The 25447-nt window shown below is 37.2% G+C and overlaps 1 protein-coding gene across 1 annotated transcript in view; it reads left to right on the top strand.

Annotated features, from left to right (window-relative positions):
- Positions 1-25447, top strand: part of LOC101744937 (rho GTPase-activating protein conundrum) — a 124612-nt gene that overhangs the window by 11874 nt on the left and 87291 nt on the right. Inside the window, exon 2 of the mRNA XM_012690418.4 lies at positions 7820-7903. Coding sequence (XP_012545872.1) covers positions 7820-7903 — 84 coding nt within the window. The remainder of the gene's footprint in view (positions 1-7819; positions 7904-25447) is intronic.

Below are 25447 nucleotides of genomic sequence, written 5' to 3'. Positions count from 1 at the left end.
GAACGTTAGCGCGATTCAGATCCAACTTCATTTAATATCGTGAAATCGTGTGGGTTCAACGCCGTGGTTACAAAGTGAATCTAAAGACTGCCATATCGAGGTCGTCGTGGCTAATAAATAAGAAGTCCATTGTACCCGTATCGTACGCCGATGTTCAGATTCCGCAGGTATCAAATTTTCTAGTTAATAACGTACTTATCACATACTCACGAGTAGCTTCCACGATGAAGGAATAGTTTCGCGAAATAAAATTCAAACCTGCAAAATCACTACATAGTATAAAACAAATTCGGTTTCTCTGTCCCTATATCTGTCTGTCCCTATGTATGCTTAAATCTTTAAAACTACGCAACGGATTTTGTTGCGGTTTTTTTCAATGGATAGAGTGATTGAAGAGGAAGGTTTATGTGTATAATAACATCCATTAAATAGTGGAGAAATCAATAATAAATTACAGTTTCCGAAGCGAAGCCAGGGCGGGTCGCTAGTTTTAAATATGCATATTACTAAACAATTGAGACATAGAACTCAAGACTTCAAGGCGGTATAGATACATATATGTTATGATGTCTACGCAATCAGTGTGCTTAGTGCGAGTTTTTTAACGTTCTCGATAGCGTAAAAGTAAACTCAAATTTGTATGCAGTTGCAACAGCGCCCTTAGCGGGAAAAGTAGGCAAACGTTCTAACTCCAAACAAATTTGAGTTAACTTTTACGCTATCGAGAACGTTAAAAAACTCGGTAACACAGGTAACCACTTAATACGAGATGTGTATCGAGATCGTTCACCCTCGTCTAAGCAATAAAACAAAAACACACCTGTACACTTGCAGTTTGATCTTTATTTATAAAGGAAGAGTTATGTAAGTCAAAACAAGCTGAGATTACAAAACTTCCTAGTTACTGAGTTGAATGCGAAATTACCATAATAGTGGTTGGTCGCCTAATTCTAGTTGTAATTCACAATGCACACTGCGGACATACGAATTGCTTTATATTCCGCAAATGGAATTATGTGGACTGTTAACTACAATATTATTCTTGACGAGGGCTTAGTAAGACAGAAGGGAGGTTAAGGATCGTACAGTTCTTAAAATTTGACACGATTCAATAATTTACACACATTCTAATGTTTTGTAGGAATGCATGCTGTAATATCGATCGAAAATACTTTTAAGAGAGCGTTCGTTACATTCATAAAAATAATGTTTGGAAATAAGTTCATCCTAATATTGCACATAAAAACTTGCCGGCTGTGTAATTTTACAAAAAAAAAAAAACATTAAATGTTTTTAAAAACAACAGCGTGGAAAAATATTGAAATAAGCGCAACAGCCTTTAAGGTTAAAATAATATCACAACTAATACATATATTATGTACATGTCCGTCGCTAATGTGTATTGTTTGCGGTTACTTCGGCTAGTAGCCTCCGACGTACCACGGTGGTCTGCCGGCGAAATCAGCGGAACTGCGCATTGTACATAGCAGGTTTTATTTTACATTGTCAGTCACGGTGTTCAATTTTTTTTTGTTGCCCATTGTAGGCCGACGAGCATACGGCCCACCTGATGGTATGCGGATGGATTTTGCGGTAGGCAGCGGCTTGGCTCTGCCCCTGGCATTGCGGAAGTCCATGGGCGACGGTAACCACTCACCATCAGGTGGGCCGTATGCTCGTCCGTCTACAAGGGCCATAAAAATAAAGATGGGCGGCGATATTCATATTGAGGCTGCGGAAGCCACGTAATACAAATCGTTCTACATTAATTAAATAGCCACCAATATACTATCATCTCGAGATTATTTATTTTAAATATCAGCTGTAATCAGTACACGTGCTAAAATACGCAAAATAGCATATCGATTGGAGCTTTCGAAACGTCCACTTAAACGGTAGCCGTCAACGACCCATGTGAATTGTCGTAAGTGGAATACAAATACAGTGCAGTGGCAATACTGTTACACAGAACGAGCCGGTGAAATAGTTTGTGTACACGTTGCAGCGTTATACTTCAATTTGTTGGTGCAATTTGTAGGGATGCTACATAAGATATTGTTTAGAGAGCTCAGTACAGGTTTCACAACCTTGTTTGACAACCCTACTATGGAGAATTGGGTGGAACTAGGAGTTGTATACACTTAAAATATATATGTCGGCGCAACGTCACTACTTAGTTAACTAAAAATCTAAAAATGGTTATAGTTAACTGTTTCCTTAATGTTAAGCACATCAACAACTATTTGAGACGGTACTCAAGAGAATACATGACTAACATTTTCTACTATAAATACGAGTGACTATTATCGCTTAAAGCATTCCGACTCAAGCAGCTGGCTGGGGCGGAGCTCTCTGTTTTTATTGTTGTACACTTGAAATATGGAATTCATTAGAAAAGTGAGCCTTAATTACCGTCACTATGGAAGGCAATAATAATGATGAAGATAATGGCGTCAGCGACGCTACATTTTAAAAACACCATGGAACCAGTCTACCCGTCATATACTAATTATCATACTGAATATAAATATATGTAATTAAAAAAACAACTTTGGCTTGTGGGTAGTCTCGTATCAATGACAGGGCTGATCTATCTATAAATACGTCAGTCGTAATGTAGTACACGTGCAAGAAATCCCGTTAGAAAAATTTAAAAACATTACCAAAACAGTCAGCACAGCAGCCCTAATAAGGAAAGCGAACAATACGACACACAGGTCGCATCTATAAGTACTTCCTTACCTTTTGAACTGACCCAATCAAATCTTATTGTATAATATTCGAACTATAAATTCGAAATTTCATACACTCATCACAAGATATTCGAAAACTTAATTTCTATCTCATTTCGTTTTAATTTGACATAGGTACATATTGCGCTGTTAGCGCTTACTAATAAGGGATTTTACATGAGTCCCATATGTACACAACGGATTTTTCCTCTATCTATATACGTAATAGAAAGGCATACTCTATAGCAACAGATGATACCTTTCCCACAGGACTGGTAATATATGGTGTACCAATAGAGTAATACAAGCAACTTTTATCCCGCAAAGTTGCAACTTGTATGTTCATTATTCATTATTGACAAATAACAATAATAAATTAAATCCTGGTGAAACCACGAGCCACGCTTAGTATTTGTAAATTACAGAGATATAAATAATGTGACTTCGAAAACGATTGAGATTTTTGTAACAAAACTTCTTAAAATAAAATCCTTCAACTGTTCAAAATGAATTTCTGTATCTTTGATCTTACAAATAAACTTAACAATAACGATTCTTAGATTACCTAAAAACCTCCTTTCAGAGACAATGCGTTTTATTTTTAGACTACAATAAATAAGATAGGAGTAAGTCACACTGGCACGGTTTGACCTACATATTTTGCATGTAAATATTTTTTGCAACAGACTACAAGAATATTTGACAAGCAAGCAAACTATTTTAATTAATGCTTTGGCAATAAATTTATTATACTGATATTATTGTGGTTGTCATTAGCATATGGCAGCTCATTATAAAATTTTTTTGATTCAACAAAATTGTACATTTTACACATCATTATGGCACATCAAGATAATCTGAAGATATATTTATTTATTTGCGGTCGTTGGCAGGCGAAGTCACACTTTTGCTCAGATAGGTGGTAGGCGTTTTTTTCCTTATTTACATATTCGCTGGTAGCCTAAAAGGCTATTCCGCCCGGACACTAGCCCGAGCAAGAGTAGTGCTTCGCAGAATCTACTACCGGATCGGAATCGCGACCCACTGAGAAGATTCGGCGAGAAACTCAATGGGCTGTGTCTAAGGGCTAGTTCGGATGGCAACCGGTGCTTGAAAGGCCTAGAAGGACCGAGAGTGAATCCGGGGAATCCGACAAGACATGTTTCAGGCGACGACGGCTTTGCGTTGCCCCATCGCCGTCTGATAAGGTTTTTTACTGTCGGCTATAGTCAACGTCAAAAGCAGAAAAATTACAGTTTTCCACATTCAACTGTTTCAAATTACATTTAATTTATTTGAACTTAGTTTTGGCTTTAGTAGTCTTATTAGTAAACTTCGTTTAAAAAATCATTTTTTTCTGATCTAATGTAAAAATATACTCATTGACGACTACTATTCTCTAAATATATATATCAGTTTAAAACTTCCTGTATTTTTTCTTCTAATCAGTTCATAAAAATAAACTACATGGCCATCTTGATTTCTTTCTCGAATAATTGACAGGTTCACTTATAAATATCAGTCAAACAATTTCCAAACAGAGCGTGAGTTATCAGTAATATTTTATCTTTTTGCGTATTTTGCTATCTTATTATTTTAGTCTACAATAGCGTCTCCTAGAATAGCGTGAAATAGGTAATATAAGTAGACGCACGTGATTTCTATTTGACAATGTCAGATTTTCGGCTTAGACCTAAATACGTAAGAGAATGGGGTTATAATGATTTAGGTTATTTTAAACAATCTTCACAATGTAATGTTATAACTGTTGTTTAACAGTTTGAACTAAATGATAATTGCCGTTGTCAATGATGTCGTATTGCTAGCGAGCCTGAAGTCACAATAAACGAAAGCTCTAATTATAATGGTTTCTATCTAATTATTTAAGAGAGACCCAATAATCTCCAAATCTCTGTAGTTTCGTGGGACTGGTTGCAAAATATATAAAGCGATGATAAAGAAAAATATATATAATCGATTCTCATTACTAACTAATAGGTATCATTTGTAATTTCAATAGTTTTGTATGTTGTGAACTGAAGCTAATATGCTGGACCCATGCTGGATCACTGTGCGGTCTTTTGGATACGTGATAGTACTAAAGACCTATTCACCTTCACCGTGAACCAATTATCCGTTCTAGATTAAACTTAGCCATTGAAAAAGTAAGTAAAGTAAAATGCGCTGTAAACTAATTGGCCACTTGTGAGATGCGATCGGTGCGCCTGTACCCAGTCAGATTCGTTCCGTTTTTCGCTACGTATTTTTTGCATTAAGCATTTTATTTTTAGTCTAGTTTCTCGTATTGTAAACCTCGTTTTTTATTATTATTATACATAAATACAATACTCTGTGCTAGTAGTAGTTTCCAATTTTCGATCTAGATTGCTGCTGTAGCGTCACAGATTTATTAATAAGTTGTAATAAATAAGGCTCTAACTGAAATTTCTATGTCTTCCTGTCACAGTCCACTGAGTTTCTCGCTGGATCTTCTCAGTCGGTCGCGATTCAGATCCGGCGGTAATTTCTGCAAGCATTATTCCTGCTAGGGCTAGTTGTTAGCATATTCTCTCAAGTTCTCAAGGGCTCACTTGAGTTTACCTACCCATCCGAGCGTAGCTGGAATATCCCCTTAGGCTTCAAGCGAATAGGTAGAAAAAATAAGATGTTTTGCAGATCTCCTGTTATTTTTAATCACAATCCTAACTTTCCGCTGACGCTAAAAAGTATTTTGTTTTCGCGCAGGAATAATAAAAACTGTAATTGCATTTGCATATCCATTAACAATAAAAAATAAGAAAATAATTTTGTTCTTAATGTTTAAGAAATATAACTTCATTTATCATAATCGACGCTTGAAAGGCAAACGTGACTAAGCGACAATGTGTGAACTTTACAGTAGACTAATTTAAAGTTGAAATACCTGAAAAAAAATCTATTTTAACGAATCTAGCTGTAGGATTGAAATGATTTTAATAGACCTAGAAATATATGTGCATCGAATATGGTTATTGTCTATCATTTATGTACAAAGCATTTATTGTCGCTTAGTCACGTTTGCCTTTCAAGCGTCGAATTATACATATCTTATATACCTTTTATTTCCTGTTGTACAAAACTGGCCACAATACATGCGGTACTAAGTGTAACGCTCCATAACAAACTCGCGCAATCAAGAGCACGCTTTCACGACACTTTCACGAATTTAGCATTCGGTGCGAATAGCGACATGTACCGCGGCTTTGTCGAGCGCCGCCTTCATGTCAGCAGCCGTATAGTACATTGTCACAACTGGCTTGAGGCTTGAGGTCGAGGCGTGAGGCATTCAATTGTTTGGGTGATAAATTTGCTTCTAACAAAAAGGGTTTTAAAAGTATTTTTATTCCATAACGTTTGGAAGGAGACGGTTTTAGAAATACCGTCTGATTTATATAGGGCATTCAATTGTTTTGGCGATAAATTTACTTGTAACAGAATGGGTTTTAAAAGTATTTTTATTCCAAAACGTTTGTTGGATTGGTGAAATGAACGCGTCGCAACGGTATTTTGGGATTTTCGAAACAAAAATCTAGCCTAAAAATCAGTAATTTCACATTGGTTAAGTACATGTTACAAGAGGTTGCCGAGAGCTACCCTATGACTTTTTGGTATCTCTTATTATTGGTGGCCCGGAAGTCTTGTCACTTTCACTAGGACACGTGGGTAAGCACGGCCTTAGCCAGGAGAGATGGGATTTGCCGACAGCCAACCGACCGCCTCCGAAGGAGACCTAACAGCTCAAGGTCAGATGCTTCACGAAGGCATCTACTACCGTATCGGAATCACATTCCACTGAGTAGACCGACGAGAAACTCAGCGGGAGTTTCTCATCTCAAGCGAAGACGGACCCTAAATACACCATGAAACGCCACGGCGTCTGATGCGAGATCGATGTTTCAATTCCCCAGATATAACGGCTTATTACATTATAATATTAGTTTCAAATCTTTACGTTTGGCATTAAACGTTCGTGTGTGTGATAACCGATGCGTGTTCTCTCGTCCTTGATTTTTTAATGCTTCTATTTCGTACGTTATGTATTTATCGTGATGTACAGTTTACGTGTCAAGTTTAAGTTTGAAAATGCTACCTTAAACGACTATTAAAGTAATATATTGTATGAGATTATTTCCGTGTTGCGTTTCCGCCGTGCTCATTTCGTGTATTGTTCAGTTGTTTTGAAATGTGAATAGCTTCTGTTGATGTTTTGCGAACACAGTGACGTCATTATGCAAGCCCAAGCTGTGAGCGCTCTTTGGATTTTTTTTATTTATTGCTTAGATGGTTGGACGAGCTCACAGCCCACCTGGTGTTAAGTGGTTACTGGAGCCCATAGACATCTACAATGTAAATGCGCCACCCACTTCGAGATATAAGTTCTAAGGTCTCAGAATAGTTACAACGGCTACCCCACCCTTCAAACCGAAACGCATTACTGCTTCACGGCAGAAATAGGCGGGGTGGTGGTACCTACCCGTGCGGACTCACAAGAGGTCCTACCACCAGTAAAAAATTCGAATATATTTAAGTCTTAATTGAAATGGCACTGCGGCGTACTTACCACAAAAAACCGAGACAAGCGTTGGCTTTGTACATATTTCTGTAGTAGAAGCGATTAACTTTGAAAATCGCTTCTACTAGCATTAAGCCACCGAGCAATGTCCTCGTGCCCTACTTCAGTATTAGGAGAAAAATGTGTTGAAAAATAATAATAATGGGGATAACCAAGCGCCCTAAATCAGTGCTGTAGGCTTAAGGGAAAAGTGGATTGAAAAATTTATTATAAGTGGATAGACTTTGTCGGGTTGGATGTAGATATCGCGTGAACTATAACCGGACCAGATATTTACAATGGTACAATCTCGCCTGTTGTTTTCTCGCCAAGGAGTTTTGATATCCTATTTAATGCAATTGAAATACGAAATGACTTTATTTTGATTAATCTTCTTTTATTGGGTAACACGACCTTCTGATCAAGCCAACAGACATCCCCAAAGTTTGAACATGATATTTTTGGAGCACCCTGCATATCTGTTGTTTTATTTTAGGGCTACTCCACGGTGTCGAGCAGACGGAAGCGCTTATGGAGAACAGACAGTTTGATTTCTTGGAGAGAGTTGAAAACTGAATGCGTGAGTAGTAGCTAACTATACTCTATTGTAGAGGCGACCGTCAACTTTGGATTTATGTTTGTCTCTTATTTTAATGCAAACTTGAACTCACCTCTTAAGGATACTCACGTTGTGGTGTCCACTAAGCAGCAGGTACAGTAAGGGGAGAATAAACCCATAATAGTTGCATTATGAATAATGCGTTGGTATGGGTCGGGGACTATAATAGGTTTCGTCTTAAAATTTGAATTCGTCAGGTTTGCCTTAATGAGCCTATGACCTATGCCTAGACCTATAGACCTTATGACTATAGAACCTAGTACTACGAAGTGGATCATCAGAGCAACTATCTGCAGATAAGCACAATATATTTATGAAATGTCGAACGATAAATTAATCCATTACTCTGTCAAAATACGTGATATTTTTATCGTTGTTTATCATGAGTTACAGTGTTTTTTTACACTAAATAAATAAACAAAATTGTGGAAAATGCGTCGTTTTTAAATGATAAAACGAAGTAGGAAAATATTTGAGAAAAACAATAATTTTTCCTATGATATACAGTGGCATAGGAGATGTGAATTGTTCGATAAACTCCCTTATTGTTTGGCAATAGCCGCCCGTAGACATAACACTGCCCTGTCAACTCTGTTACGAGGACGTGGTCTCAAAATTATTTAGCTCATTCGATCTGTAGTTGTAATTCAAAACAAGATTTTTTTTTTTTTATTGCTTAGATGGGTGGACGAGCTCACAGCCCACCTGATGTTAAGTGGTTACTGGAGCCCATAGACATCTACAACGTAAATGCGCCACCCACCTTGAGATATAAGTTGTAAGGTCTCAGTATAGTTACAACGGCTGCCCTACCCTTCAAACCGAAACGCATTACTGCTTCACGGCAGAAATAGGCAGGGCGGTGGTACCTACCCGCGCGGACTCACAACAGGTCCTGCCACCAGTAATTACGCAAATTATAATTTTGCGGGTTTCACTTTTATTACACGATGTTATTCCTTCACCGTGGAAGTCAATCGTGAACATTTGTTGAGTACGTATTTCATTAGAAAAATTGGTACCCGCCTGCGGGATTCGAACACCGGTGCATCGCTTCAACACTATTGCACCAGACGTCTTATCTCTTAGGCCACGACGACTTCAGAATAATAGATAGAAAAATGAATAATTGAAATTATTTTTTTGGTGTAGTTAATATTTATTTAATTTTTTCCGACTCTTCGTATATTTCAAAGTTTTCGTTGGCACAGGCGATCGACACCATTTTCGTTATTTTTATTTATTTTTATTGCTTAGATGGATGGACGAGCTCACAGCCCACCTGGTGTTAAGTGGTTACTGGAGCCTATAGACATCTACAATGTAAATGCGCCACCCACCTCGAGATATAAGTTCTAAGGTCTCAGTATAGTTACAACGGCCACCCCACCCTTCGAACCGAAACGCATTACTGCTTCACGGCGGAAATAGGCGGGGTGGTGGTACCTACCCGTGCGGACTCCCAAGAGGTCCTACCACCAGTGATTTGTGTCCATGGCTTCCGAAAATCAAATAAGATAACGACATCATTTAGTGCACCAGCCTCAAATGTAATAGAACAACCAAATATATCCTTGAAATTAAATCACAATAGAAATTAGAAAAACCTGCCAATTTTATAGATCTAACAAATGAAATAAAAGTAAAAAACACATTCCTCAAAGTGTAGTACTAAATTGTGTAGAACCGAAACAAACAAGCAAAGGTCGTTGTTGAATATGTTAATGTGGAAATTGCAATAATCCTTCACCTGCGTGTAGTAGGTATACAAATTGTTTCCGTATGAGCTAAGCGGAAAATATTAGGAGCGTGGCTGAATTTTATAAACTAGTTACTGCCCCTGACTTCGTCTATTAATTAAGGATTTAAAAGCATTTTTTTTTCACTACGCAGTGCTTACTATTTTTACAAATGTTAGTACGATTTAGAAATATGTGGTAATAACGTTAAAACTTTTCGTTCTTGCTGGTTATAAAGTAAGTTTCATTCGTCTGCATGGATCAGATTTAAACAAATTAGTTGTTAATTTGATGAGAGGGTTGCTAATTGTGCGTAATGCCTGTAGTGCTAAGAACAGCTTAAGACCGGACGAGCTGAGATTTGTTTCGATAAATATTTTTTTATATTACTTAAAATTGAATATTGCTGTTAAAACTGCACATAAGTCAACGTGAGCCTATTGGAGGTCGCATAGCTCGTTAATAACTGGTGCTCATGTACAATGATCACGATATCATGCGGCTGTTGTGATTGTTTAGCCTTCTCAAATTAGCGTAATTACCACGCAATTGAAATATCGACCTCAAATCTCACGGGTGGCGGGATTCACATAATGAAATCGGTGGGCCCAGATAACTTAACATCAGGTAGGCTGTGATTCACCCGTCTAAGCGCAAAAAAAGAGAATACGAGGTCACATCTCCGACCATATGATGAATCCGTATCATGGATCCATAGATGGACCACACAGTATCATAATATGAGTCGCGACATCGTCACAAGCATGCAAAAAGACGTGACCGATTGAAGAAACAAAAAATTAAAAAGTTTAAAATACTTTTCGCATACCCTATTTATCCAACCGTGCCACAAATATAACAATAGTTTATATATAATAGAAATCTAATCTGACAAAATACAATGTTCGTTCGATCGTAGGATACGCGAGAGAAATTGTTAATTAAAAAAATAATATTTAATTTAACGTTGTTAGCGACTGTCGTACGATGTGTGCAGAATGTGTGCAGTGCTGCAGTGGGCAGATATCTTAGGTCGGTCGGTGATTTTAGCAAGACTCATCTTTCTTTTTTTATTTCATACTAGCTGACCCGGCAGACTTCGTAGCACCTCAATCGATAAATAAAGGGCCTAAGATTTTGTATAAAATAAACTTATAACAAACAAAAGGAATCCGTCCGACGGGGGACACTCCTCCTCCTCCACAAAATTGTTATTTTTATTTAATTCAGAGCATTTTCATCTACCTTTTAAACCTTTTAAATCTTCTCTGGACTTCCACAAATAATTCAAGACCAAAATTAGACAAATCGGTCCAGCCGTTCTCGAGTTTTAGCGAGACTAACGAACAGCAATTCCTTTTTATATATGTAGATTTTTATGTATATAGATATAGATTGTCTCAATCGAACGTAGAAATACGGTAATAAATGTACTTTATCACAGACGTTTGTTTGTCGTTAACATTCTAGACAGTGTTTATTAAAAGTTAAATAAAAGAAAAATACGAATAAAGAAACTTTAATGGTTTGCGATATTTCAACATGTATTTTAGCAGTTGAGAACTGCTAAAACTTTAACGACCCCCCCAAAGTTTTGTGCGGCTCCGGTCCTGTATATTAGGCATTTGGTCAGAAAGCGTTGCGAACATTTGATTTATCGAACGAAAATTTTGTTTTACTGTCGCGTTAAAAGAGACAGTTAGACCGCGATAGTGAAGCGGAGAAAAATGCCCGCTTGACTGCTGTTGCTGAGGTGTGCGAAAGTGTTGATCGAAATGCTTAATGATTGCTTGCAATTATTTATATAAGAGAGTGAAGTGTTATTGTGTGCATTGAATTACGCGGGAGGGAACTAGTGATGATTAATGTACATGGAAATCGCATGGATTGTGTACCGATTTAATGACACATTATAATGAAAATACTATGAAAATGGCTTGATGGCTTGACATTATGCGTACGTGAGCTCCACCTCTTGTTAAGTGTGGGTGTGTGTATGTGCGTGCGCGCGTGTTTTTAGATACCTAATAGATATTTGGTAGCCTAAGGTTGGGCTATTCCAACTCCACTCCTCACGGGCTCAACCCAGACTTGAGAGAATTGCTAACACTAGCCCTAGCAAGAGCAGTGCTTCGCTGAATCTACTACCGGATTGGAATCGCGACCCACTGAGAAAATCCGGCGAGAAACTCAGTAGGTTGTGTCTATGGGCTAGTTAGTACGTCGAACTCTTAGTCGGAGTCGACGAGTTTGACATAAATCGTGACCGGTGTTAAATGTGTAGCAGAGCCCGCAGGTACCTATCATAACAACCTACCTTGTAATATGAGGTCGGAGTTTTATTAACAGCTGTACCGCCTTTCAAATGGAAAAGCGGCATGCGTTTCTTCGCACCAAATTTGCGACAACTACCGCTATAAACTTAAACTGTGTATGTTTTCAAATTAGAATATTAATTTTGTTAATTAGTAACTTGTAGTGTCATTTGTATATATGGTTTTATTGGTTAGACGAGTGAACGAGCTAACGGCCCATCTGCTATTAAATGGTTATCCGAGGAGAGTTCATTTATACTACCTAGTGTGGGAAGATATGACGACGAAGGAAATGTCTTCCACCGAGCGGGTGATATTGCTCCGTAGACCGACGGTCCGAATGCTGTTGTTCGGAACTTGTATACATATATGCAAGCTTATCTTGATAATGTCGTAAGCGAGATTCAGGCATCTGTCAAATATCTTGCGTTGTATGATGGATACCCGCCACCACCTATCCACAGTGCAGTTTTAGCAATCTTTTCTGCCGCGTATGTACCGTTCAGCTTTGAAATCTCTACGAAGTTCTAAGGTGTTTTCTTTGCATGTCTTTCTGAAGCTTACGGAGAATATTCAGTGGTAGGCAGTGGCTCAGCTGTCCTCCTGACATTGCTGATGGCCTCAACATCATGTTGGCCGATTGCTCGTCTGCAAAAAAAAAGTCAACATCTACAACGTAATTGCCGTCACCCATCTTGAGACATGAAGTCTCAACGACTGCTTCGCCCTTCAATCCGGACTGCGTTACTGGTTCGTGATAGAAATAGATCAGGTGGTGCTATCTACACGTGCGGATTCACAAAACGTCCTACCAGTAGTAACACAACACTGTAAACAATTGTGAGTTCCAATAATACAGTATAATTTAAAATTATCTAACCGAACAGACAGACTGAGTTAAAGAACAAAACATTTGACACCTCGGCGAATTTGTGGAGTGATAAAAAAAAAAAGAAAAGCAAATTACATTTTAGTATTCAAATATATCCACACGTATTTAAATATAATACGGTGATGATGTGTAATGAAAATTAACACATGTAATTATGCATATGTGTACAATAATTACTGCATCATACATTATTTAATATTAGCATTGTATTCGTCTCGTGGGAGATTTATAGTTTTTTTTTATTGCTTGGATGGGTGGACGAGCTCACGGCCTGTCTGGTGTGAGGAGCCCATAAACCGGAGCCCATAAACATCTACAACGTCAATTGGCAGCGTTTAGATATAGTTCTAGGGCCTCCGTTTTTACAGTATAATGGCTGCCCCAACTTTCAAACCGGAACGCATTACTGCTTCACGGCAGAAATAGGCAGGGTGGAGGTACATACCCGTGCGGACTCGCAAGACCTCGTACCGTCAATGATTCCCCCAATTATAATTTTGCGGGTCTGATTTTTATTACACGATGTTATTCCTTGACCGTGGAAGTCAATCGTGAACATTTGTTAAGTACGTATTTCATTAGAAAAATTGGTACCCGCCTGCGGGATTCGAACGCCGGTGCATCGCTAGATACGAATGCACTATTGAAGTGAAACTTCTTTATCGGCGTTGGAAAAAAATTTACCGTCACATTTTTCGGTTACGCGTCACATTTTTCCGTTACGCGCCATCTTTTTTGTATTCATGTCTATGATAATAAAATCCTTTTGTTTAAACTTTATCTAATTTAACTTTATTTAACCAATTTCTAGAAAGTTGCATGTAGATCATTTTTCGAAAAATAAGTTTCACTTCTTACGTGTGTACACTAGTACACGCACACATTTTTTTTTATCCTTTAGGCGAGGACAGCTTTGACGAATGACGGGGCCAATGGCTCAAGGATCTAAGTTTCCCATGCCTGTTTATTCTGAACTTTAATATCCTCTGACTGAAGTTATGGTTCTGTAGGTTCTGTAGGTTAGTGGCCTTCGGGTTATAATCAGTAGCAGTCCAATATAATTTACATAGACTGATTCGGTGGTGCTGTGGTTAGTAGTCTTGTCTGTTGCGTCGAGGGTCGTTGATTTCCTTACTCACATCGGGCAAATCTTCGAGTGATGAACAGGTTTGTTTCCTCTTTGTTTGGGTGCTTATTATCTATATGCGTATGTAGTATCTGGTACTTATAACACAGGGTATCCTAATTTGGGGCCGGATGACCGTGTGTTCCCAGTTATTTATTATAACATTGTTAAAACTACCATTATGATTTAATCTAGGCTTTATCGTCCCTAGACGTCAGACGTCTGTAGCCGCGAAAACTATATAAAGTGTGTATTGAAAATCGAAGAAAATACTCTAATTTATATTAATTTAGAATTATAATTAAACGCACTAATAAGTAAGCACGAAAACATATATGTTTTTTGGTATTTTAATTTAAAACAAATTATTTTCCATTCTATTCCATTTCAAGGTTATATATTAACTATTTCAGTCAGTTTTAAATGCGGAAGCACTCGTAAATACTAAGTTAATCGACTAGGAAATGTGACATGAAACATATTTTTTTTCCTAATACCTTGGCGTTTGGAAGGCTGACACGCATTAATACTAGACTTAGTGAAGTCAATGCTTTTACAGTTTACCTTTGCATATTAAATTTGTTTGGATACCTTCACATAGATGTGCATTTACTATAAATGCGTATTTTGTTAGTTTTTTTAAACTATTATTTATTTTTAATTTTTTTGTTGGATTCCAATTTTTACAATTATTATTTTTTCAATTTTTTTAAATTTTGAATTGTCATCGGTCCTTAATAAGTATACAAAAAAAAATCGAGTTAATCCGACGTTGAAGGGGGTCAAAATCATGTTCAAAGATTCCGTTCCATACTAACATACATACGTCTGAAGCTAATAAAAGCGTATTAAAAGCGGAATTTACTGAAATTACAAAACTATATTTAGGTATACTAGCAAAAACTGGACGAGAGAAGCTGAGGATCGTGCTCAGTGGGGTGCAACTGGAGTGGCCTATGCCCAGCAGTGTACTGGATATGGAGTGGATAGGCTAATGATGATTTATACTCGTACATCGTGTCGCATGTGGTTGTTGATTCGTGAACTCATCAGGAGTCCAGCAAACGTTGAAATATATAGACTGTAGGGTTAACTGTTAACTATGTTATTGATACAGACGATAAAATTACATAAACAAGCCGCGATTACAATAATAATTCGTGATTTAGAGCCAACGGGTGTGTGAATGATCACCACGAGCGACCGTTGTCAACAAGAGAATAGAATCACTTGTCGTTCATCCGCCATACTCCTTCAGTGCTGTGTATACTTTTTACTGTGTATATTTTTTACTGGTGGTAGGACCTCTTGTGAGTCCGCGCGGGTAGGTACACCCGCCCTGCCTATTTCTGCCGTGAAGCAGTAATGCGAACCACTTAACACCAGGTGGGCTGTGAGCTCGTCCACCCATCTCAGCAATAAAAAAAAAATACACTACAGTAAGGTTAAAGACGTTACAAGGTTACTGACCTGTCTTTTGAATTGGTACTCTACATCGAAATCGAGAAAAATACGGTATTCTCTAGAATATAGAATATAATAGAATAAAACGTAATAGATTTAATTTTACGTATTTATATTGTTTGACAATTGGTTACTGTAGATTGGGGGAATAGGGACTAGGGGTAGAATAGGGACAAGTCTGGGTTGTCACAATGCTTTTGCTTGAGATTTAAATTTGTTGAATTTCAAAGAACTTTTATTTAGTGCTTAAGAATCTTAAATAGTTTAGTAAGTTAGAGTTTTGTAATCGATTAAAGATATTGAAAAGTTAATTACCTAAAGCTAAGTACCTGCCTAACAACAAAAACAGTGCCACCCCTACCGAAAAACTATTGTCCCGATACGATTCACCCCAAAACCAAGGTGGATCAGGTCAAGCTAGTTTTTTAAGTTTTTGTGTATATTTCTAACTGAACTATGTATAATAATGCATCGTATATGAAAATTTAAGCCCCCGGAACCGTTTTAATCTCAATTTTATTGGTACCTATTACCTTAAGAAGAACCGCTGAAAATTTCTGTTAGAATTGGAAAGCGTCCCGGTTCCCCCCAATGTACTTGTACTTAGTGTACAAAAACATCCAATGTTATGTGCAAGTCGGTGTCCAGATATTACGTTCAATAGACGGATGTGTTCACTTGGCGTTTCCGGGAAACGAACACAATGCTGCCTTTACAGAAACATCAAGCTAGGTTCACGTTTGAATTTGATTCCATTTTATTACATTAATGATATTAATGAGTGTACGTAATTAGAACCTCAGTACAAAGTGAGGTCTAATAGGCTTCGTACTGTGTTCTTAGCGCGAGTTTTTTAACGTTCTCGATAGCGTAAACGTTAACTCAAATTTATATGGAATTGGAAGGTATGCTTACGTATACCGCTAGGGACGCTGCGCTGTTCCAACTGTGGGAATGAGTTGCTCGCTCCGGGCATTTCAATATTGTAAAATTGTTATGTTATAATTACTTATTGTAAAAATGAATATTCAAAAAAAACTAATATTAAAAAAAAAAGACATGCCCGCTGAGTTTCTTGCCAATTCTTCTCAGGACGGAGGGTAATTCTTGTGAATTGGCGATAGTTCTTTTGACGTTCAACAAGTATGTACTTTCATTTATGTTGAATAAAACTTTTTTGATTTGATTTGATTTGAATTGCATACAAATTTCAGTTAACTTTTACGCTATCGAGAACGTTAAAAAGCTCGCACAAATCACAGTGATCTGTTTTGCGATGACAAGAATCACCTAGAACTACTCTGGCGGATGTCGTAACTTCAATTTGATTTAGTGTTCATAAAAGAAGAATACATAATAACATGTCCTCGAATAGAACATAAAGAAATTGTTTTATTATTAGCTTTAGTTTACAACTAAACTGTATTATTATCTTAATATTGGAAATATTTTACATACATAACTAACCTAAGATTCATAAATTTTGAGACGTGCTACCTTTTAGAAATTAGGTAAGTGTAAGAATTCGTGTTTTTTTTAAAATATATTGTACATTTATTAAAAACTTTGTTGTGAAATCGTCAAATTTGTTTAAGAACAAAAAATAAAATTTTGTGGTTTTCAAAACGTATTCACCTTAAATTCTTTTTTTTTGTTAAGTTATTATGCAAGTCACGTTTGATAGTGTATCTCGTGTTAAGGGTTGTACCGTGAAGAGACATTGGCGAAGCTCAATACTAACATAATTAAATATAAGTCAGAGATAGGCATGAACGACTGACGCACGAATTCAGTGCTGTTTCAAGCACAAGATAATTCTGCCAATCGAAATTTCAAACTTAGGTCCTACGGTGGACACAATCGTCTTCACATAGTGATGCGTGTGGACATATTTATTACATCCATAAATATTGCCTTTGTCTATTTTTTGTATTTGTCTTATCTGATTACATATCTGATTTCAGGCAAAGGAATTATTAGTTGCACCGATTGACATTGTGAACGACGAAATGTCTATTTATGAATTTTATTTTGCTCGTCACTGTCACCTACGTCAACTTTGATTGTGAAGAAGTATAGAGGGTAGAAGTAAGGAGCACCAGCTCAGTGTGTATTAAAAACAAAATGTGTGCAATTCACACGTGGTAGAAGTGAAACCTTCCAAAATTAAAATACAATTATCCTAAACGTCTTAAGTATATGTAAAATTTTGTCATTAGTAAATAATTGTAAGGTAGCGCCCTCTGTGAATTGATATTTTAATTTCACGTATAATCCTAAATTAAAATTCACTACAAGAGCTTTCATACACACGTTAGTATTAAAAAATCTCACAGATGGCGCTGTATTAAATAGTATGTATATTTCTGTCTCATTCTTTGCTGGCTTCATCCTACACATTTTTGTATTTGTGTCTCTTACCTGTCGTTTTTTCCGTTGCATCCGGTTTGAAATCACAACGATTCTAAAGAAGTTTTCACTTCAAAGTGTCCGCTGAAAGAGGGTCTATTAAAGTTGGGGAAGCAGTAACAATTGTAGAGGTTTTAAAAACAGCACCATAAACTATTTATTAGAGTGCGATACTAAATTAATAAGCAAAGAAATAGTTCTTTCATGAATAATAAAATAAACAGTTGAAATTTTAAATACTACATTAGTTTTAACTACACAAAAGTCATAATAAAAAATATTAAATTATTCAATCTAGCACACTTCGCTCTATTTAAAACTGCTATATTAATATTATTTACTTTTTATATAATAGCGTTAATTCGATGAGTCTTCCAACAATAAATTGCTACTTACAGGTGTTCTCTATACAAGATGATGTTCCTTACTTCACGTCCTTACGGATCCATCAGAACCAATAACTCTTGCATTAGACGCCCTCCGCTCTAACACTAGGAGTAGAGACCCCGGTAACCGTACTCGTCGAACTAGGCGTTTCTCGGCGAAAGAGTTCAACGTACAATATAACCTAAACATCAGACCGTTGAGTTTCTCGTCAGGTCTTCTCAGCGGGTCGCGATTCCGATCCGGTTGTAGATTCATTCGCGTAGCAGCTACTCTTGAGTTATTAGGAGAAAGGCCTCCGGCCCCAGGCCACCAGTAAACCCTCAATCATAAAAAAAATTTAACTTCAACCCTCCATATGAAGATTAAGATTAATGCATCACTTTGAAATTTCGATATAAATACAAAAGAGTTCTGATGTCTTCACTTGCCAATTACAGTTATTGCAAACAATTGTATTTACGTTAGGGGTAAATTTCCGACTGAAAGTTCAATTAGGTATGTTTGTAATAAACGGTATCAAATTACACTTATTTAGATTCTTTACGAATGAATATTTAGTCAACGGAAACAATTTCTTCTTCAAAATCTTATCCAAATGTAGAGATCGCTGTCCATTCCTATTCATCAAGCTTAATGAATCAATTCCGAACCATTCATGAGGATTATAATCAGATGCGCCATCCCTACTGTTTCATACACACAATCACATACATAAAACAGATACTGGTAAAGTTATAAATCGCGTAAAACGGCAGCAGCTTGCTGTAAAAATAAGGATTACCTCATACGTTGTCTGCAAGTATCAGGCTTATCGTTGATCTGATAAGATTCAGCGAGTGGATGTGACAAGCAATGTGTTTTCCGCACTCGAGAAACGTTCACTAGACTTATCGTTAGGCGTGAACTTGCCGCAGAAACGTCCATCGCTATAATATTATCGCTGTCGTTGACGTGAATATTTCTGGAAAACGAAATGGAAATATTATTTTTAAAGTATCCATTCATTCAGAGTATCAAATTTTGTAACTTTTATGTAACTTGTAGTAGTGTGTAACTGTCTACTTCGATAATTGTTTTGAAGTTTTAAATCAGGGGCTCAAAAACTTTTTGTTCCTTTATCACTTCCGTCTTTTGTTTCGGATATATGGCGTAACTACATACGAGTTTGTATGAGATATTTTCAATTATGTTAACCTTCATTATTTTTTCATTATAACATAATTTTGATTATTTCTCAATAAACGAGCTTACGACTCTTCATCATAACATCTTTTTGATTATTTCTCAATAAACGAGCTTACGACTCTTCATCATAACATCATTTTGATTATTTCTCAATGAAAGGAATTACGACTCTTCATCATAACATCATTTTGATTATTTCTCAATGAACGGACTCACGACTCTTCATCATAACATCATTTTGATTATTTCTCAATGAACGGACTCACGACTCTTCATCATAACATCATTTTGATTATTTCTCAATGAACGGGCTTACGACTTTTCATCATAACATCATTTTGATTATTTCTCAATAAAAGAGCTTACGACTCTTCATCATAACATCATTTTGATTATTTCTCAATGAATGGGCTTACGACTTTTCATCATAACGTCATTTTGATTATTTTTCAATGAATGGGCTTACGACTCTTCATCATAACGTCATTTTGATTATTTTCCAATGAACGGGCTTACGACTTTTCATCATAACACCATTTTGATTATTTTTCAATGAACAGACTTACTACTCTTCGTCATCACATAATTTTGATTATTTCTCATTGACTTACGATTCTTTGACCTAGATAAATGGAAAATCTACTGTAAAAAAAATATCTTTATAGGATAGAATTAGAGCTTTAGAATTAGAGAATTAGAGCTACAAGCTTATTGCAACGCATTTTTTTTGTTTTTGATTCTGTGTATTTTATTTACTTACATGGAACCGTAATTATTAATTTATTGATATTTGCAATTGTATCGGCATTTGCCGGTATAAGTATCAGCATTTGCCTTTGCATTTATGCTTATAACTATCGACGGTATAATTGCTATCGGGAAACCTCTGAGAGAGACCTAAGTGAGAAATGCATGTTTTTGTTTAAGAGAGATTTGCAGTTTTTAGAAATTTTAGTCAACGCAACATCGCGCAAAGTATTCGAGCGAGTGTCCTCCTCCTCCTCCGTGCGTCGTATTCCTCAGTTCTGAGGGTCGTGACCTTTACTGAGCACTTTTGTTAGGACTATGTTCCTCCATTCACTTCTGTCCTCCGCGCAGTGGATAGCGACATTGATGCTGGATTCCAAAGTCGTCTTAATCTGATCGGACCAGCGCATGGGACTACGCCCCCTAGCGAGTGTCGGCATCAGAAAATAGACAAAATAAAACTGATTAAAAACAAAACAATTTTTGTGGAAATTTTCACAAGTCGTCAGAAGCGTTTTAATTAAGTTTTATAGACGCTGTATGCACATGTTTCAGTGCACTCGTACTTTCGTTACTCTTGTAACTGAGTTTGAACGTAAGCAATAATTGGGATGCAACAATACTTTCTACAAAATTCTGATGTTTTATATTTGTGGGAATTCTGAAACGCTTGCTCCCACAAACAAGTGAAAGGCAATTAGAAACACGAACTTAATGAGTTCACATGTTTCGGAATCTAAAATGTTTTCCGCATGCGACAAATAATTTAAATTTAAATTGTCGAAGGTAAAGTAAATTAATTCTTGGACAAAATCTTTCGTCGATTGTTTTAGTTTCGGCGATAAAGTAGGTATATCTTATTGTGTACTGTAAGATAAATTGATTGATTCATTAACACAGTGCCTAATCCACATTAACCAGCCTTTTATGTTTTATGTAATAATTTTAAGTCGTCACGGTCTAAAGGATGAGACATAGTTGTAGTGCCCGCTGTATTTGTATCAAGCGATGCGACTGTGTAGATGTTCGAATCAGGCAGCTTCGAAACCCGTAACCAATGATTCAAATGAAATACGTATTTGACAAATGCTCATGAATGCTTTAACCCATAGACACAGCCTACTGAGTTTCTCGCCGGTCTCGTCAGTGGGTCGCGTTTCCGATCCGGTGGTAGACTCTGCATAGCACTGCTCTTGCTAGGGCCTGTGTTAGCAATACTCCCGGTTAGAGCCCCGTGAGCTAACCTACACGTCCGCATCAAGGCGAAGCTGAAATTGCCTCTCAAGACTATACAAGGTAGGAAAAAAAAACTTCCACGTTGAAGCAATAAGATCGTGTAATAAAAATCAAAGTCGCAAAAAATGTAATTTGCGTGATTACTGGTGCTATATAAACGCTAAGCCCGAGAGACGAACAAAGAATCAATAAGAACAGCTTCTCACTAAGAAAATGTCCGCTGACAAATATAGGAATATTTACTTTGGAATCCGGATATTTTCAAATGGCCGCCGTGTTTAGAAAACAAAAATAAGTTTGACAAACACATCGACGAACATAAAATATTTGTCGCGTCTCGCTCCAAGTCCTAAGAGACTCACAAAAAAATGTGCTAATTGGGACGATGCAAGATTCAAGGTTCTGTTGTTTTTCTCTTTGTATTACCTGTTTGTATAATTTACTGGGTTTTAGCGATAGTCATACGTTAAATTAAATAAGTCAAAACTAACAATTACAGCTTACAGCATGACCAGTTTAATTTAATAGCTAAACGGCAATAGTGGTTACGTATTTGTCAACGCGCTGTAGATACGGATAGATCTCGCACTACAAACACAGCCCACAGAGTTTCTCGCCGGATCTTCTCAGTGGGTCGCGTTTCCGACCCGGTGGTAGATTCTGCGAGCACTGCTCTTGCTAGGGCCAGTGCTGGCAACACCCCCGGTTTGAGCCCCGTGAGCTCACCTACACGTCAAGGAGAAGCTGAAATAGCCGCTCAAGGCTATCAGCAATGATAGGAAAAAAATATTGCACTACATGTTTGGCACTACTCATTTCTTAAACGAAAGATAGGGAGGGATAGGGATAGGGAAAGATAGGGATAGGGAAGAGAGGGATAACACAAAGCAATCCTAACCCCGGTCCTATTTCCGGTGAAGGAATAACATTGTGTAATAAAAATCAAATCCGCAAAATTATAATTTGCGTAATTACTTGTGGTGGGACCTCTTGTGAGTCCGCACGGGTAGGTACCACCACCCTGCCTATTTCTGCCGTGAAGCAGTAATTCGTTTCGATTTGAAGGGTGGGGCAGCCGTTGTAACTATACTGAGACCTTAGAACTTAGATCTCAATGTGGGCGGCGCATTTACGTTCTAGATGTCTAGGGCTCCAGTAACCACTTAATACTAGGTGGGCTGAGAGCTCGTCCACCCATCTAAGCAATAAAAAAAATATTCCAAAGTCCAATCTCGAACGGTGATTGTAATTACCAAGGGTCGTTATTATATTACATGTCTGTGCCGCGTAGTTCTGTTTTCCTTCTCCATCAAAAATAACAAAGAGAAGCGTTTTTTACGAAATATTCACTCCCAGAACTGATTTATATCTGTGAACTGTAGTTCAAAGACCTGTACTCACAAAAAAGTGTTTAGCCATTTTTCCGTCACCGGTCGGTGACTGGTGTCTTCGAAATTATACGAACGAAGCGTCGATGCAAACAGGAAGCAAGGATTTCTTAAACAATGAACAAAGAATTCAATTTACCTGTCGTACACACACAGACACACACATGTTGATGTATTTACAAGCTACAGTTTGCCTAAACACCGAGGAAATTGGAATTAGGGATACGAATATTAAGATTTTACTATTAAAAGTGTTTTTATCATATATTGTTTTAAGGTTTGTAATTTTTTAACGAATTAATAATGTAATTTGTACTGCAGTAGTTGTAGATTTTGCCGTCTACATAAAATACACTAATAGGTGAGACAATTCACCGTAAGGATGTCTAGAGTTTCCGGTAATCGCTTAATGTAGGGCGGACCGTGACCTCGTTCACCTGTTTTAGCAGTAAAAAAAGATCTCCTCTTTGTGTGGGCCAAAGAGTTGTAAGTCCGTTCATGGGGAAGTAGTGAAATTATTCGCCATCATATGCCTTTTATTATATCGAAAGCACATTCGTGAATTAAGAAGTCATTTCGGTATTTTATATCCGACACAAAAAAACGGTGATAAGTGATAAAGGAAAACGTTGCCCATCTATAATAATAACATGCCATTATAAAATGCCATTATTTATAATAATAAAGATATTAGGTATTTTTTGAATTATTTTTTTGTTACGCTGGGTGAACGAGTTCATTGCTCGTCTGGTGATAAGTGGTCACCAGAACCCATAGACATCAACCACGTCAATACCGCCGCCCATTTTGAGACCTGAGTTCTAAGTCTCTTTTTTTAAAGTACAACGGCTGCCCCACCCTTCAAACCGAAACGCATTACTGCTTTACGCCAGAAATAGGCAAGGTGGTGGTGCCTCGTGTGGATTTCCAAAACGCCCTATCAAGACGGATACCGTGAAAATTGTGTCAAATCAAGTCTCAACTCATCAACGTTTTACCCAAACTAGTGGTCCCGCAGTAGTCGAAATTCGACTATAATTAATTGGAATTGTATTATAAGTTTGTACACTATTATGATTGTGTTTTATACTTCTATAATCACAAATTTCGCCAAGGCTACACTATAAAAAAATATTAATAAAGACAAAAAATATTTAATCTATTCTCAATTTGACCACAGACGTCAAGAACAAAAGTTTGACAATAAATAGTATGCATGCGTGTGTGCGTCAAATACATGGTATGTAGTGTGTGTAATGTTTTCTTTATTGATTTAATGTATCATTTATGCATTATTTAAAAAAAAAAATTAGCATTGTGCACTTCTTCTCTATATTCTCTATAAGTGTGGAAAATGTCATACTACTCCGTCCGCGCAATTTTCGTAAAAAGGGATACAAAAGTTTTGCTTCACGTATTAATATATAGATATTGTTATGTGTAGTGCACAGTTTAACTGTCATTTTATCGAAGTACGCGGTAGGTATATGGATTAGGTTGTTGTTGAAAACGTCTTCATGTGATCCGTTATCTCGACTTCCTTTAGTTTTAAATAGCCCTGCTATTGATTGTTGTTACATCGTCGAAGTCACGTGCTTGTTTGCGTACGAAACCCAATCGTTCGTTCTATTTTATCTTGACACATGCGATGATGGGAAACTTCGCTGTGTGCTTATTGCGAGTTTTTTAACGTTCTCGATAGCGTAAAAGTTAGCTCATATTTGTATGGAATTGGATCGTTTGCGTACGTTTGCCGCTAAGGGCGCTGTTTCAACTGCATACAAAAATGGGTTAACTTTTACGCTATCGAGAACGTTAAGAAATTCGCACTAAGCACACTGATATCCATTGGAGTATTTATGAATTCCACAGGTCTGTGGAGCTGTGTACGTATTATATAGAAACTGCGTTAGCGAAGATCGGCCGGTTGGAGGTATCGCATTCTGCTGACTTGGCAGTTGGGTCCTGGTCCACCGGGGTATCCCGAACACCAGCGGCAGCCTCCGAACGGGCTGTTTTTTTTTCCTACCTATACTTAGTAACCTAATAACCTAGGGGTACGCCAGCGTAACCGAGCGAGTAGGTGAGCTCACGGGGCTCTAGCCTGTGGACGTAGCTAAAACTGGCCCTATCAATAGCAGTGCTTCGCAGAATCTACCACCGAATTGGAAACGCGACCCACTCAGAAGGTCCGGCGAGAAACCTCAGTGGACTGCAGGTTGTCGACGACACAGCTGGTACATTTTTGGAAACATTTCACGTCTTTTTTTTTTTTGTTAGTTCTACTGACAATGTGCTCGCCAATTCAGAACAACATGGCGAAAAGGTACATGATAAATGACACATGTGATAAATACGAACAAACAAATTCTGATTATAACTTGATATTTAAAAAAAAAAGAAAATGAAAAATAACACGATTAAAAAATTATAAAATCTATCTTTAAGAAACTGAAAAAAACCTATTTTATAATGCTTACAATAGGGACTGTAAAATTACCATGCAATCGCACAAACGTCGAGTGGCCGCAACGAATTAGAATACGCGACATGAAAACAAATATTTATAATTAGTTTACAATAATAATTAATTGAGTAATACTGATTTGTTAATGGT

Source organism: Bombyx mori, chromosome 5 (genome assembly GCF_030269925.1).
Source record: "Bombyx mori chromosome 5, ASM3026992v2".
Classification (NCBI taxonomy): Eukaryota; Metazoa; Arthropoda; class Insecta; order Lepidoptera; family Bombycidae; genus Bombyx; species Bombyx mori.
This window is presented reverse-complemented; position numbering and strand designations above follow the sequence as displayed.